Source organism: Toxotes jaculatrix, chromosome 9, assembly GCF_017976425.1.
Source record: "Toxotes jaculatrix isolate fToxJac2 chromosome 9, fToxJac2.pri, whole genome shotgun sequence".
NCBI lineage: Eukaryota > Metazoa > Chordata > Actinopteri > Toxotidae > Toxotes > Toxotes jaculatrix.
Window position 1 is genome coordinate 13,279,931 of NC_054402.1, and position 16,407 is coordinate 13,296,337.

General features: G+C 40.0%; 1 protein-coding gene across 2 annotated transcripts in view; it reads right to left on the minus strand.

The window, feature by feature from the left end:
• Positions 1 to 14,605, minus strand: part of LOC121187053 (lissencephaly-1 homolog) — a 33,098-nt gene extending 18,493 nt beyond the window's left edge. The window contains exons 1-2 of one of the 2 annotated variants that reach the window (XM_041046127.1): positions 14,452 to 14,605; positions 6,478 to 6,795 (exon numbers count right to left, since the gene is read on the minus strand). In XM_041046127.1, the coding sequence (XP_040902061.1) occupies positions 6,478 to 6,509 (32 nt within the window). In that variant the 5' untranslated portion in view covers positions 6,510 to 6,795; positions 14,452 to 14,605. Of the gene's footprint in view, positions 1 to 6,477; positions 6,796 to 7,784; positions 7,805 to 14,451 lie in introns of those variants that run through there. The other variant, XM_041046128.1, reaches the window with a different exon arrangement.
• Positions 14,606 to 16,407: the final 1,802 nt, after the last annotated feature.

Here is a 16,407-nt window from a genome sequence, read left to right on the forward strand (position 1 = left end):
AAAGATCCCCTGGTACATATAAAATTCACCTTCCTCTGGATTATTTCAGCATATATCACTGTCCAGTGACAGTTTTTGTTTTCCATGAGCAGGTTGTTTAAACCTTTAGACATGTACTGTTTGAGAACTCTGGTACAACTTCTCAGTGAAGCTTATGATGTTCGGAGGGCCCTGAATGTGCTTAAAAAAGCTGACACAGGTTGCACCCAGGGTTGTTCTCTGAGATTATAAACACTGTGCAAACATCAGAGGATGACGGGCCAGTGCTCTGTAGTGATGTAACCACTGTCTCTGCTAAGTACACGTACTCAAGGCAATACTGCTAAAAAAAAATACTGTCTTCAGAGGAAAAAAGGGTGATACAAACTGCTAATTTCATGTTTCTTTTATCCTTGTCTTCAAGTAAAGACTGCGATAACCTGGCAAAGTGTGGGACTTCCTTCAGGGCTGTAACAAAGCTACAATGCATACAGCTTCACCCTGATATTTCCCACGTTTCTTTCAAGTTAGCTTGATGTGTGAACAAGTGCAACACTCCCATGTCAATCTTTAATTCTCTCTTTCAAGACATAAAGAGGCAAGGGATCGTTTTTAGAAATCATACAAACAAAAGCTCTGCAATTTCTCAAAGGCAAGCCATTTGTTTGGAGTTGATGGAAAGCCTAAAAACCAGTGAGGTGAGCTTTTTTTTTCAAGCATGAGAGAACCACAAAATGTTAGTGCTACTTCTCAGTTAAACAAGCAGGTGGAAAATCTGCACGTTAACAGTAAGAGAAACACCAGAGAGCCTAACAACAAGTACAACAGGCTTCATCTCACATGTCCAGGACAATCATACCATTGGTAAACTAGTTCTGCTGAAAGGTTCAATGTGTGAAAGTAACAAGACACAAGGTGTGTAAAGTGAAGTGGTGGGCCAGTAAAGAGCTAAAAATGTTAAGCTTATTCCTCCGTCTTAACAGCTGAGTACTGAACAGCTGATAACTTCTCAGGGAGAACTTGTTACCAGAGGCATTCCACAAAAATCATATGACTGGATTACATAATTGTCCAGCTACAGCTGGATGTCCATGTAAACTGTGACCAGTATTCTATTTCAGTAGCTTGACAGATGAGGAGGAGCCCCAGACCTTGGTTACTGAGACATGAAGCATGTCACCTGAAGGCAGACACCACCCATTTTAACTAGACCACCACATTATTTCAAAGAAAAAAATGGTTTATCTATAAAATCTTCTGCCCTTTATTTGATTTTCGACTTTCATTCATCACAAAGCCTCTTATAAGGTTGATTATCATAATACAGTTAATTTCAATGTGAAACAGGTTGGTTGTCGAGGGTAAAAGCCGGTCTGCTATAATTTAAGTTCAGAGAACTACAGTGGGGATTAACCCTTAAGCTCAAAGAAAACTTCAAAGGTGGAATCTCCCTCTAACTGCGATCCATAGAAGACAAAAGTCTATTCCTGGACTGTCTTTTCACTAAATACAGACTTAATAAAACCCTGACTATTCTTCATTATGAAGAATGTGCCTGTGTGTGCATGTTGTATGTATGTTAGATCAAAAAGAAGCACGGGACTGAAAAAACAGCTGTCTGGTCTACACACAAAAATACACAAAGTCATCACACACTTTTGTATAATGGGTGTGCAGCATGCACACACTTTCTGTCACGTGGTGATGTTGGAACTTTGTTGACTAAGCTTAGGCCAAAGCTTTAACGAGTCAAGTGTACTTTCTTAAACCACATGAGGCTGTGCATAATTCAAGCTTGAATAGACAAAGGATAACAAGGATAGATAGAGCACAGATGTGAGGCTAGACCTCCCATCATACATACAGAAAGGACTTTTTTAGAAAGTCATTTATGCCCGAGAGTGAGACAATCCTGTTGAATATCTCTGGTTGTACTGATCTTATTGTGTGCAGTGCTACAAATGAGAGGACTGTTTTCACTGTGACAAAACATACAATAACATGATTATTCTGATAATCAGTTAATCTTTTCACTTATTTTGCATGTAAATCAAAAATTCTGAAAAAATGCCAAGTATTTGCAGAATGTAGCCTCTCAAAAGGAGAAGATTTGTTGATTTTCTTTGTCATGTATCATTGTAAATTGAATTTTTTTTGTTGATTTTTTAAAATTCTGGTTGATCAAAACAAACCATTTGAAAATGTCGACTTCAGTACAACAATATTTTTTGACAATTTTTTCAGTGTTTCACTGAATAAATGTTAAATATATTAATATAAAATAATGAAAATAGTTGCAGCCCTAATAATACTGATTAACGTGACGTGTTGAGATTCCTTGTTCAATTCAGCCAACGGTCCAAAAACCAAAGATATTCTAAAAGCTGGTATGAACAAATGTTTGGCATTTTTACTTGACAAAATGCATCCAGTAAGGCTTCCCCTCTTCCTAATACCAAGTTCTTTTTCTACGGGGATGGAGAATGATTGATAAACGGTGATGGGTGCCGGACAGATACTATTACCATGCCAGTCCATCTGTGTGTCAGTCCCGAGGCAAAATCAGATCTGTATTGCTGACAGACCCCCTGCAGATCCGTGCGGCCATATTCAGTACACTGAGCACCAATAAAGAGATAAAGGAACACAATGTGCAATGCAAAGTGCCTGTGTGTGCCAGCAACAAATGCCGGGTGTCACTGAAAACCACTGTACCACTGTTAACAACTACTTTCAATGGAAAGTAGCTAAATCCTGCTTGAAAGTCACTAAATGTTACTAGATGACGTAATGTCATCATCTGAATATCAATGTCTGCTTTTTGTTGTGTGGGTTTTTTAGGTGGCCTAATGCAAAATGTGACAGAAATTCAAACTAACCCTAATCCTGGGGAAAACCAGTGTTCAATCAAACCACGTTGATCATTATTTTACTCATGTGACCACAATAGTAGGGGCTGTTTTAAACTTTCTGTACAGTGTGCTTCCAGTTTTGGGGGGAAATCTATTTCTTGTTGAAAAGCACTAACCTTCCTGTGCACAAGGAGCTACTGTTCTGCATTTTCTCACTTTCTGCACCAAGTATCACTTCCTCCATGGTTTTTCATAATGCTTAGCCAGTTCTTAAGATTCACAATTTGGATTGCTAGGACATGTAAACATGTACAACATAGGTGTTCCAGGGTTATGGAGAACAAAGTAAAAGCAAAAAAAGAAACAGAAGGTAGAGATTTATAGAATTCAGCTTATTTGAATGTGTATGAATATTAGAAGACTAGTAAATGAGCATACAAATGACATGACATCTGTTCTGGGACACGGGAATTAAAAGGCCAGTAAATTAAACAGATGCTCTTTGCCACTGTAAACCCCTCAAGCCATAGCTTTGACAGTGAATCTGAACATCTTTCATTGTAGCTTTTTTAAGTCACCTTTATGTCTTCAGAAAGGCAGAGGTCTTGGCATTTAATCTGTTATGTCATCACATTCACAGCCAGGGGACGATTGAAAAAGGACAAAAATCACATGAACCAGCTTGTAGCCTAAGACATGGAAGGGGCAGAGGGGATTTTCTTTGTAAAGCAAAAAGAAAGTTCCAAAGCAAAGGCCCATCTGCACACGGGTGCCTCCAGGTCTTTCAGGGGAGCAGATAGTTTGTGCTCTGTATCTATTTTTACTGAATGCCAGCGGGGACGAGTCCCCTGACCCTGGAAAGAAACACAAATGTGCTTTTCATTGGCTATGCTCATAAAAATAGAGTTGTTGTGAAGATGCTGCGCAATCACAGCATCTGACTGTGGTGCTGACAAAATTGCATCAGTTTAGGAGAGAAAGATTATTTCTCTTTTTAGAATATGTTGATCCACACTGGGGACCTGGAAAGACAAAGACAACAAGGAAGGATAAACTGTCCTTTTGTGTTTTAAAATTTAAAGTTAAAAAGAAGAATAAATAAAAAGGTTAATGCCAAAATCATTTGTTTTGATGGCAAATTATCCAAAACTTCACAAAATATTTTCACACACAAAAAAAGACAAAACAGTTCTCCAGAGAACTTTTCCTGTCCTCTCCCATTAATCATTTCATAATCACCCACTGGACTAAACTAGTTAACAGTATAACAAGTAAAAGTAGCTCCATCTTGGGCATCTACAACAGTAAAATCATGCACTGAGGCATCTACTCAACTGTTTCATCTAATAATTAATGACAGAAAAATATTACTTTTAATATTTTAATACATTTATCTGGCAATACTTCTGTATTAGTTCTTTTACTCAAGTAAAAGATCTAATTACTTCTTACACCTCTGAAGTTAGTGCAGATTGGACAGTTTCTCTGAAGCTATTTGACTTCTTCTGACAGTTGCAGCTTAAAATGTGGAAGAGGAAAAGAGAAGGCATGACTGCAAAGGGAACAAAATATTTGTTTGCTGAATGATGGTAAACAATGCTGTGACAAAGAAAGGAGGCGGCCCAGTGAAAAATTAGAGTGGATGGCTGACAGTAAACAGGTCCCTGTTCCCATTACCCTCTCTGTTACACGGCCTGATTTGACTTTGGCCGCTGGGTTTCCAAGGAGGCTTCCTAAAATGAGGCTGCCAGTTAGGAAATACGATCTTAGAGACATGTTCTAACCAATAAACTCAATGAGAGGACAAACTGAGCCAAGCGACGTCTCCAATGGGTGGAATGAAAGATGCTTGAATGTGACTCAAGGGGTCCCACACCAGTTTCCTGTAAGCTATGGGGCCAGGGACGTGTGCAAAGGCAGAGAAAAGAGGGGTATACGGGGGGTCCTGGCAGCTTCCTCTGCACAACAAATAGCATGAAAAATTTGCATTCCAATAGACCTCTCCATACCAACAGACCCCTCCCACAGTGCTAATCTAAAAACACAGAAACATTGTTAGGAATGTTAAGAGCGTCGTCATGTGAGCGCTGATGCATTTCTCAGACAGTGCAAGATAGGGACAAAAACGACAATCTCCAGGGTAGTCATCTCATTGCAAGTCAGAGGCAAATATCTCCATCATATACTTTTTAAAATATGCAGTTTCAACATGCTTCTGAAGTGGAAGGGAAAAGCTCAACAAGATCATCTCATCTCCCTCTCATGACCTTGTAGCTCACATTGAGATGCCTTAACTTTTTATCCCTCGCCTCAGGGGTTAATTACCAATCCCACAGACTCAGCAGGGCCAAATTACAGTTCCCCCCGATTATCACAGTCTCTCTCGTTTTCCCACTTGCTCAATATATACACCACACAGCACATGTGCGGATATCTCTTTGTCTGTGTACCACTACTATGTCTATGCCAGAGGATTCTGTGGGCAGATTTCAAACATCTTGGGCACACACTTTGGTGGCACTCTAAGCTTCTCCTAAGGTCACAAAAGGGCAAATTGTGAATACTAAACATTTTCATGGGTAGGTAGTGTAGGGTGAGGATCAATACATTTGGGCTGCAAGACCTCAGGGGAGCTCAGAAATCTTCAATCAGCCATTGAGTCTTCTTAAGAGGTAACAAGGAGAGGAAATGACCAAATTTGCCAGTTTAAAATCAATTGACTGAGTCAATACACATCCCTGCCTCGAAGCAAACAGATTTTCTACTGTTGTAAAAAGGACAATTATTACTGGGGCGTTGCTTTTTAGGCTTTGAAAACAATAATAAAATATAAATGGTTTGCTTGGGTTCAGGTATAAAAATAGAGTTGTGTGGAGCCAGCCCACATTAAGCCATTCATCAGCCTCTTTGATAATATAATTGGCACTCATGTCATTGGGCAGCTTTGAGGAACATCTGATTCAGTTCAACAAAACAGCAGCTCTGCTCATTTGGCCCTCATATTCATTTAGATGAGTTAGAACAACAAGGCCTGCCAACAATGTGTCAGCAAAAAGGTCCACAAACAGATGTTTAGAAGAATAAGAGTGGAAACCTGATGGCTTACAATGAATACTTCTCTTTCTCCCTTTGAAAAACACTGTGCCTTTAAAAGGGGTAATGTGTACGAACTGGCCAACTGTCAAAACCACTTTGTACCTCAAGAGGCGACAGTGAGTCATTGTAGCATCCAGTCTGTCCTCAGTCCAACATGAGAGCATGAACAAGTAGTAAATTTGAGTCGGGTATAAGCCTGTGTTGCAGCCATCCTCTCTCAGCAACAACACAACACAAACACCTCTTTGACATAATATCACAACTGTTATTTCTCGCAGCATTATGTTGATAATCTTGTTTTAAACTAAAATACATATTGTCCTTTTGAGAAAAGCACCTAATCATGTCCATTCCTTCAAAGCTGTACACGCGGTTACGCTTGGCAGCTGAGCCAGTGTCAGGGTGAGTATATTAAAGATAAGGTGAATCTGAACATTTCTCATCACATGATATAAACACCACTGTGACAACAGTGTCTTAATCCATAAATCTTGCTTCTGATATATTCATATCTGAGCCATATGTTGTGAAAGGTGTGTTGGCAACTTACAGTTCATCTCGTTGCCGTTGTGACAGCACCATGGTGACTGGGAGGTGTGGGCGGGGCCGGGAGGGATCAGTTGGTAGAAGGTGAATCTTGTGCAGCTGCTGCGCTCTCCTCAGTCAGGAGATGAGCTGTGCTGATCCAGGCAACACAGGCGAAGGCAAGCCGTGTACTCCAATGGCAGGCAGTTGGTTTTGTCCAGACAAAGACTCAGACTGAGAAGAGGGGAATGCAGGAATCTACCCCCCCAGCCTACTGGCTGACTCCAGGGACAAGAGAAGTGGAGAGCCTGCAGACCAGTCACCAACCAAGTCTACACTGCATCTGATAAGGAGAAAGAGGGAAAGTCAACATTAGGTATGCATGACAGATAACATGAAGAGTGGGTGGGGATGAAAATGTTTATAGGCCAGAGCAGTGCTGCATCAATGTCTGCACCAGTTTATACACTGACAGAATGGCTGAAGAATCTGTCAACAATGGAAAAATAACAGAAGCAAGAAACAATACGTACACTGTATTTTCTACCAAAAAGAGAATCCCACAGTGAGGATTCAACAGCACCCACTATCCAGCAAATAAAAAAAACACCATAAACCAATATTTCAGACATCATATAAACATTCATATAAACCACCTCCTTTCCATACAGCATTCCTTCATTTGCCTTTTCGGCTCCTGCTATCTACTCTCATAATCCGTCTGTCGTGTCACCAGTCTGGTCTGAGAGCACTGGTCTGCACTTGCAGCAAATTCCCCTCAGTGCACACACAAGAGTTGACCCACATTCTCCGAGCAACGCACTTCTCCTCCCAGGTTGCCAAAAGAAAAGAAAAACAGGACACAGCCAAGCGGGCTCGAGTAACGGCTGTGCTCTTGTCAAATTCCCCCGACCCTTTCACCTTATCATGACACCTCCTCAAGAGCTGGCTGGCTGGGCTGATGGGACAATGAAATCATTATGACCGTTTGTGTCAGCAAAACATTTTTCAGTGTTAATGTGAAAATGAATTTATTATTAGAAGTGGAGTTCTGATGTAAGGAACAATAAATGTGCAACACAGCCAACAATGATGTGACGAGGTCTATTTTTATACTGCACCATAGTCTTGAAAAGCACTTTACCAAAACAGGTACCCACTAGAATACTAACTGTGAGCTACAATAAGCTTCTTACTCTAATGGGACCAGTCTGTCTAAATCTCTGCCAGACCAGTAAACAAAGGTACAAACAAAGCCAATTTATGTCCTTCTAGAGACCTGCAACAAACCGACAAAACTACAACATGGCACAGATGCCTACAGACACGTACAGGAGACAATGTGTGTTAGGAATGAGATTTGCTGCATGTGAGAGTGTCCACCGAAGGAAACAGTGATGCATCTGGAGAATGGCATGAGCATTGGAAAGACCCCAGGAGGCTGGAATGAAGGAAAATTAACCCATTCCTCATTTCAGCTGATGATGCAGGAGTGACATTACCACAAGGGAAAATTACTCCTTTTCACTCCTGCTGTTGTTTGTACAAAAAGAGCAAAGCAACTTAGGGACCTACAGTGGTACATACACACACCTAAAACATGAAGCCTGCAGATGTAAAATTTACCTACATGGCACAGAGCCCATCCTGATAAATGTATAAAGTAAAACTGTGGTGTTTGCTTATTTATTTGCATATTTGACACTTCGACATTGCGGAAAAACTGTTCAACAGAAAGGAACCTTATGCAGCCAACCACTAACCTCTGGACCCTGATGTCACCACCTGACAGCCGTCCAAATGTCTGCTTACCTCTGACTGTGTGTGGATTACAACGCACTGAAGGTTTCTGGATGCTGACCAACAATTCGGCCATGGTTAAGGGTCACAGCAGTGCAACAACACAATGAGACGAAGGCACTGAAGCTAAAAATGGCTCTTTCTAAAACTCCACATACAAAATATTCATTAAAAACGTGCGGGCCTTCTACATCAACCTGAACAACCACTATCATGTGTGAAATTAGGTCATCTACTATACACCGATACTTCCCTTGGTGCTACTGGCAGCTGTCATCGCTGTGAGTATCCATTAATGTGTTAAGACTCCCCTCTTCACAAATCTCATTTGTGGCTTCAGTATTGAGCAAAATGTTTGCACAATCACATAATCAGGCTAATTGCCTCAGCACAAAATGTGGTCCTTCCTTGATGGAGGGGAGAATGGGCTGCAGCCATGGTGCATCTATAAATCTGCCTGCTGACGATTAATGATGGTTGGATGTCTTCCTCCCATTGATTCTCTTGTCTTTGTGTAGCAGCGAACTGTACAGTAAAGGGCTCACTGCAGTAATGGCGCTGTTTTGAGAGATGCCAGTCCTAACAGGTTATCTTTTGTAATAATGCCATTTTTAATGAATAATGGAAAACATACTGTGTCACTGTCCATTCAAGAATGCACCGACAGATTTCAGACAAAAACATTCAAATCAAACTATTTAACTAAAAAAGGAAAACAATGTTGGAAAGCATCAGTGATGTGTCAGCAAATCTTTCAAAGAGGATGTTACACAAAAACTGTTAACTACAAGAACACTTAGAGATAATCTCTCAAGAACTCATTTAGAAGTCAGTGTACATGTAACAACACTGAAGCTGACCAATTAGGCATCGGATCGAAATTTAACATATCAGAAAGTATAATATTACAACTTTGCACTTCGCCACCTGCCAAATATGAAAGACGAGGTACTTGTACAACATTTTTTAATAATCAACACTTCCATGTCTGAACAAAGGAACACACCCCTGAGGAATGCAGTGCAGGAGGACAAGAATAAAATACCAAAGCCCAAAGTAAAGTCTAACTGAACAGTGTGAAACTGTCCCAGCGGCTCATCACAAAACATACCGTCACAGAAATGTTGACAATGCTGACAACTATCACTTCACTGTCACCTCTGATTCACAGCTCAGAGTTTTCTGCTAGCGTCATTATGTCATCGGCCTCTTTCAAAAGCAAGTATCTCAAACAGCTGGAATCTGGTGAGCCTTCATTTTCTTTTGGTGACTTAACTTTCAGGAGAGTGTCCTGGGAAAGTTGCATTATAACCATACTTCACTGCCCTTTTACAAACAACATGGAGCCATTCTGACAAACTTAACGAGCCTATGGCACACAGAAAAATCTAAATTGCTAAAAGATGCATAAATAATAGCAAAGGGCAAAGCCACATGTGGGCACAGGTTATAACGTGCAGTCACTGTGAGGTGACAAGAAAGTGGACTCTGCATCTTGGCAAAGCTCGACTCCAGCTGAGCACAATTAGCACGCAAACATTTGAGGTCAACGCAATGGAGAGACATATTATTGAAGAGGGTGCAAAACTTTGTAAGACTTCCCACAGTGAAGACTTAAACTCGACTTTGAGTCACAATGAAAGATGTCTGTTTCAACTCCTCAGCCCTAAACTTGGCCAACACCAATATCATAACTCAAACAAGGCCATCATCTGATCTCAACACTGCATAGCTGTAGTACACATTTAGTTATTTAAGCACACATTTATTGTACTACAAAAGGCATTGAGATTTTTTAGATAGAAAATTAACTCTGGTTTCAGTGGTGGCACCAACACTATTGAGATTCAGATAATTTTGTGGCATGTCTATCAGGAGACAACGTCACGCACAGTAATTTACATGCCACCTGCACATCAGCTGGATTAACATGGATGATTTATTATTCCAAGCAATGAAGTAGTTAAGGTGATGCAGCTCTGTAATTAACCTGCGTAGAAGCCTGTTAAACAGAAATTGTCAACATGCTTGAAAAAGACTACAATGAACCTGAACTGGAACAATTTGCAATAGAAACATTCTCTGACCAACGGGACTGAAAGCCTGAATATTCTGTAAATCATCTTCAGTTTCTGTGAATGGTTGTTCTTCAGAGAGCTTTATCACTAGCTGATGATGAAACTGAGGGAACATCTGACTCAGATTGCCATCTACAGTCCTTACTATCCGCAAGGTGACTGTGTCAGTTATGTTGGTAACAATCAGTTAACCTTATTAAATTACACAGCTCGTAACATCACATTTTTCTCCTGTGGCTAATAAAGGATATTCTATTATCACAGCAAAGCAGCAGCAGCATGCACTCCACAGATGTAAGGATTCAATCTGTATGACACAAAAACTACATTTCAAGCTTTATAGACACCAGATGGGGAAAAAAAAACTCAATGCCAATCAAACTGCCACACCATCATCCTTACAGAGGGTTTTAGCGGGGTTCAAGTGGAATTTAAGAGTTTTAAGATGTTTTTAAGACTACATAGTATGAAATTGAATAACTGTTTCTCAGTCATACCAGCCCAAGTAAGACAGATATAAATGACAACCTAAAATTAGCAACCAAGTCCATGAACATACTGACATTTATACCATGTTCATCAATATATAAACATATTTCCTAATAATATCTGGATCAGCAGCAGCCAATAAATGGATGGATTAGCTGCACAGCTGCACTTTTGTATTTTATTTTATTTTATAGTAATTTATTTTTCATTCATTATTCTTAGTTTGTTCTAGTTTTTCTTTGCCTTTAACTTCTGTGATTTTCCGAGCCGGTGCAACAAAATCTACGTACTTGGGACGTAAAGTGAATAAAGTTCTCTGAATCTGAATAAAAAATAAATAATTTACGGCCCACATATTTTATATGACTTTTCAAGACCCACAGATTCCCTGCAACAGTGGAATTACTTGATGAAAGATGTCAGATCAGTAGATCAGAACCCACATCTAGTGATGAAGCAACAGAGGAACAAGAGACTGAGCAGGCAGGAAGCTCACAGAAACAACAAATTAATAACATGCTCATAACAACACGCACAGGCAGGTGGGAACAACACAATCCATACCAGTTAGCCCCCTTCATTCATACATGTTTGAATTAATAGTACAACCCAAGCAAAATCCACTTGGCAGCCACAAGATGCTTGTTAAATTCAACATGATTTGAATCTCTCCAGGGCATTCACTTCATGCCAACAAGTTGGTAATGTAAATTATTAGCTCTAAATTTAGACTGAATGTGTATACAGAGTCTGTCAGTTGTTGGTGCCAAGTATAAAATGTGTTCAAACCTAACCTTTCAATTCTCCAACAACTACTTTGGCAACCACTATACAATAACTGGTTGCTAAAATTCTATTCAACAACCTGTTGAGACTGTTGACAGTGTTAGTTTCACGCCAACATTGCTAGATGTTTAATCAAAATTTATAAAATGTCTTTATCGGTGTGTCAAAGCCATCATTTGTAGGATGACAAGCAGCTGCTGTTGGCAGGAGGTCAATAATAACCAGTCAGCTAGCTGCTGGGCAAGCTGTCTGGAAGGCTGACCTCTGTGCGACCGTCAGCTCTGGGAAGGAGAGTAATATGGGTATCTGCCCTTCAGCCCACCACAGTCACAAAGACAAACAGCCTCTCTCTCTCTCATCACCTGTTGACATAAAATAGAGAGGACACCCCACTGCAAAACTGCACACATTGCTCTTTTGAGGCAACACCTCCAACAATACTGTCAGTGTTTACTTTTACACAACTACCCCAACAACATTAAAGACGAATGCCCTACAAGATCTGTGACTGATCTATGCTTGAGTCTCCTGTTCATGAGGTGGAAACGAGTCCCAGCAAAGCGACATGTGCAACAGCTGAAGCTTTCTATTGCAGTGATATACAACTGGTGTTGCTGTGTTTTCAATGTTGACAGCACTGAATAGAGCCTGGCTGTGGAGATGGACTTATTCAAATCAACCTCTGATAAAACTCAGTGCTAACTAAGAACGCTTTCAAGCAAAAGCAGCTGACTGCATCCACTGGCTCCTGCAGTTACTGCTAGAGAAATGAAGCATGTCTGCATTTTACAAAAAACAGGGAACTATTGTTCTCATGTTAGGTCATTTTCACAAATAGTCAAACAGAACATTGGCCTACTACATACAATATGAAAGTAGTTTGAACTTTGAACTGTTTCAACATCACTAACAGTTTGTCATTTTCGCTTTTCTGACGTGAACGTTGTCAAATGGTGCTACAGAACTTAATTACATTGCGCATTCAAACTGTAAAGTATTTTCATTAAGAAAAGGCAACCCCAAGGCTTTCACACACAAAAAAAAAATCATTAATTCAGACTAGTGTATCAGTATGTAACAGGGCTGTCATTAATAACAAATGTGAGAATTATGTAGTTCTAGTTAAATAACACATCGAGGCTAACAAAATATAGGCTGATGTCAAAGACATAAAGCAAAACTGAAACAAGAGTAAACCATGCACTAAACCATCTTAAACAGAGGAAATATAAGAGTCTGTCAACTTTGACCAACCACAGGTTGATAATCCTCATCTGTAATATTAGGAATCAAACAAGCATTAGTGCAATTTGAGTAGACCCAATTCTATTCTTTGTTTAAGGGATAGTTGTGTTTAGGTTAGAATGACTAGATTCATAAAAGGCCCAAAAGACCTGTTAAGATTATAGCTGTCAAAATCGCTATGAGCAGAAATAGGGATCATATCCCTTTTCAAAATATTTTCAGAATCTAAAACTTTTAAGTCTAAAACACAAAAACTCTTACCTGATAGGCGAGCACACGGTCAGTGTTTCTTTTTTGAAGCTAAACACAGTTTTAAAAAACATTTTCATCAAGATCCCATTATTCCAGTTTATCAGCTGCAAGGCAGTCCTTACAGGCGTGGCTGGGTAAAAATAAACCAGCCAAGGACTCCGACTGTAACAAGTGCTTTATATCCGATATATCCGGGACAAGATTGCCCAAAGTTACGAGGAAGACACGTTTGTCGTATAAAGTGGACAACCTTGTGAACCACCAGAGTGATGATTTGAACTCACCCCAATGTAAGCCCCGGGTCCACTAAATCCTGACCCGATTTACTCAATCATACATCCACACAATGAGAGAGAGAGAAAGCACTCGAGTACCGGGTAGACGCATTTTATACAAACTCATCGCCACCAATGTGCTCCACCCTGATTTTCTAACACCGTGCCAACTAACCGCATGAAGCAGAGATGCTGGGAGCTTCAGACAAGCATCCACCAGTTTGACAGCCGAGACACAGTAAAGCAAAACATATTCGGGAACACGTCATGTCAGAAAACTGCAGCAGAGGTTATGCGATGTTCATTTGTAATGATATGTGCACACCAAACAGACAGCGCAAATCAGGTGACGATTTTCACTTTACGCCCTTTTCAAATGCTAACACTGGACGCAGCAGTGATGTGAAGCTACAGCAATTGATGACCAAATTAGCAATATGTTGATGGCAGTAAAATCTTTAAACGAGTCGCCGATAACGGAGATAACGTAACGTCGTGTGAGCAACATTTGATTTTGTTGTCGTGGTTTCTTAAACAGGGTTGACAGGAATAGAGTCTGCACTAACACTGCTCCACACTATGCTAATTACTGGTTATTACTAACTTGGGACGAACCCCAAATGCAACTGTAATGTACCCTGGTCTTGCCACACCTAACACACTGGCATGTTTTCCTTAACGTGCAAACGTCGATAACGATTTTGGTGGAGCTGACAGCCGGTAGCTTAACGTTATCGTTAGCTAAAGTTAACGTTAGCCAAGTTAGCTTCAGTCAGAAAGTTAGCTCCTCGCTCTAATAAAGACCCGTAATGTGCATTCAGGCGGAGTTAGCGACAGTTACCTTATGCCTTAGCTAACGTTGCCCGACTTCGTTTTTTGTAAGTACAGAAGACTGTTATTTGGAGGACAAACTCCGCTGACACGGTACCTGCTGCTCCGGTCCAAACGGCCTATCCGCCATTTTGAGACACAGAAAGGAGGCGCAGACGTTACAGCCACATCGTCATTTTCCCACCTAACGGCTGATTCCTTCACCCACGATAAGCTCTGTGACTGGAAACTGTTTGAACTCACCCTATTGTTTCTGCCCGTGAATATCCTCAGCCGTCTCCAACGGTAACACGACCCGACAGGGCGTGAAATTTCCGCTTCAAAATAAGGTCTTGTGATGTGGAGGTGAGCCGTGTCTCGTCTCCGCTGCCGCTTGTTTTCTCGTCGCCTACCGCATTCGCCTTCAACCGGGAACGCGCACGAAGCTCGCGTTCACGGTCTGACGAGAGCGCGCACGCCCTTGATAGCAGAAAAAAAGGAAACTATGGTTGTTTTCTTATACTATTAACTCTTACATGGCGTGAACTGCAGAGATTTATTTAAATACGAAGCTTTTGAATGCTGAATTAGTTCAGGGCAGGTTTAGGGGACAGATTCGGACGCAGTTTAAAGAAGGGGGATACATTTAAACTCAATTTTAAAACCATGATCTTGCCATTAATAAATTGTACATTATTAATAATTAGACTGTTTATTCTCAGTAATATATTAATACCAAATAAACAACTCAAATCTTCTAATATAAACTAATGTTACTCTCTGAATAGCCTATAACAATGAATTAGTAATGAGACAAAAGGCCCCCTGAAATAGACATGTAAAAACAAAGAGATGAAATTGACAGAGGCGACATATGACTACAAATTGTGTTGTTTGTGGTTGCTGTCTATCTCTGTGTAGTTGTTTTATGGCTATTTCCCATTTTTTTTCCTTTGGAATAATTTTGCTATTCTTTGTGCTGGTCTTGCACCTCTCTGTAGTGGTTTTATGTCTCTAATTCTCTTTTTGATTTATGATAATAGTCACGTAATCCAGAGATTATGATATTAACAAGCCCACGAACTGTTACCTTTTTACATGAGGGCAGAGTGTTGCCATTTCTAATTTTGCACATGCAAGAAGAGGTTTGGATTGTAAACTCTGCACTCTGCAGTGGTTAAAGTAACTCTGAACATTTACTAGTACTGTACCTTTGAGGTATTTGTATTTTACTGAGTATTTTTTATGCTACTTTATACTTCCCAATAAGTGCTTCTACTTCAAGAAAATTATGAATGGAGTACAGAGTGGTGTTATTAGTTTTACTATTAAGTAAAAGACCTATGTAGGCATGTATTCAGATTGCAAAGTAACGGAAAATGGTTTATTTGCAAGCTGTAGAAAGGAACACACTTAAAACCTAGTTTTGTATTATGACACCGTGTCTTTTTGTTTTTCCCAAAACTATACAATATTCAGATGTTTCACTGAAAACGAACGTAGACAGGTGTCTACGGCTACACAGAAATACTGAGTTAAAAGAGCATAAAAGAGCAATATGGAGTGTCTCTGCAGACAAATAGTTTGATCATTCTCAATTAGTTTATTCTATATCATAAACTATTAAAATACCGGAACAATAGACTCACTGCTGTTGGCATTTCAACAGATTCAGAACACATTCAACAGGTAGCAGTCTTTATAATTTGTAGCCACTAAACTAATATTCTGGGGGAAAAAAAGAATGCTAAAAATTCAATTTCCCTCAGTTTAATTTGTCTAAGTCAACTGGAGCATGTGTACATTTGTGTGCATTTGCACTACAACATCTGTCATTTAGGTCAATGTATGTCCTTCACAATGAGACAAATGTTAGTGTGCCACCTTATGGACGCTGTTGGTACTATTGTCGAGTGAGCCTTTTGGAGCAGGGGAAAAATATAGTAAATCACGAAACTGAAAAAAGTATGATACAAGAAACCCAGAAGCATATGTCACCATTATTAACCATTATTAATAGTAAAGTTTTTACCTGTTATCACCCCGGTTTCACTCAGAAGCATAAATAATAGGCACAATACAAACCACACTGTTACTGATGTTATGACATCATGTTTTAGCACAAAAAAATAATCACTGTAGTAACTTCATAGCCCAGTCTCAAGAGCTCACCTTTTTTGCCCCCCCCCCCCCGCAATACAGCTCCCTTATCTGTAGATA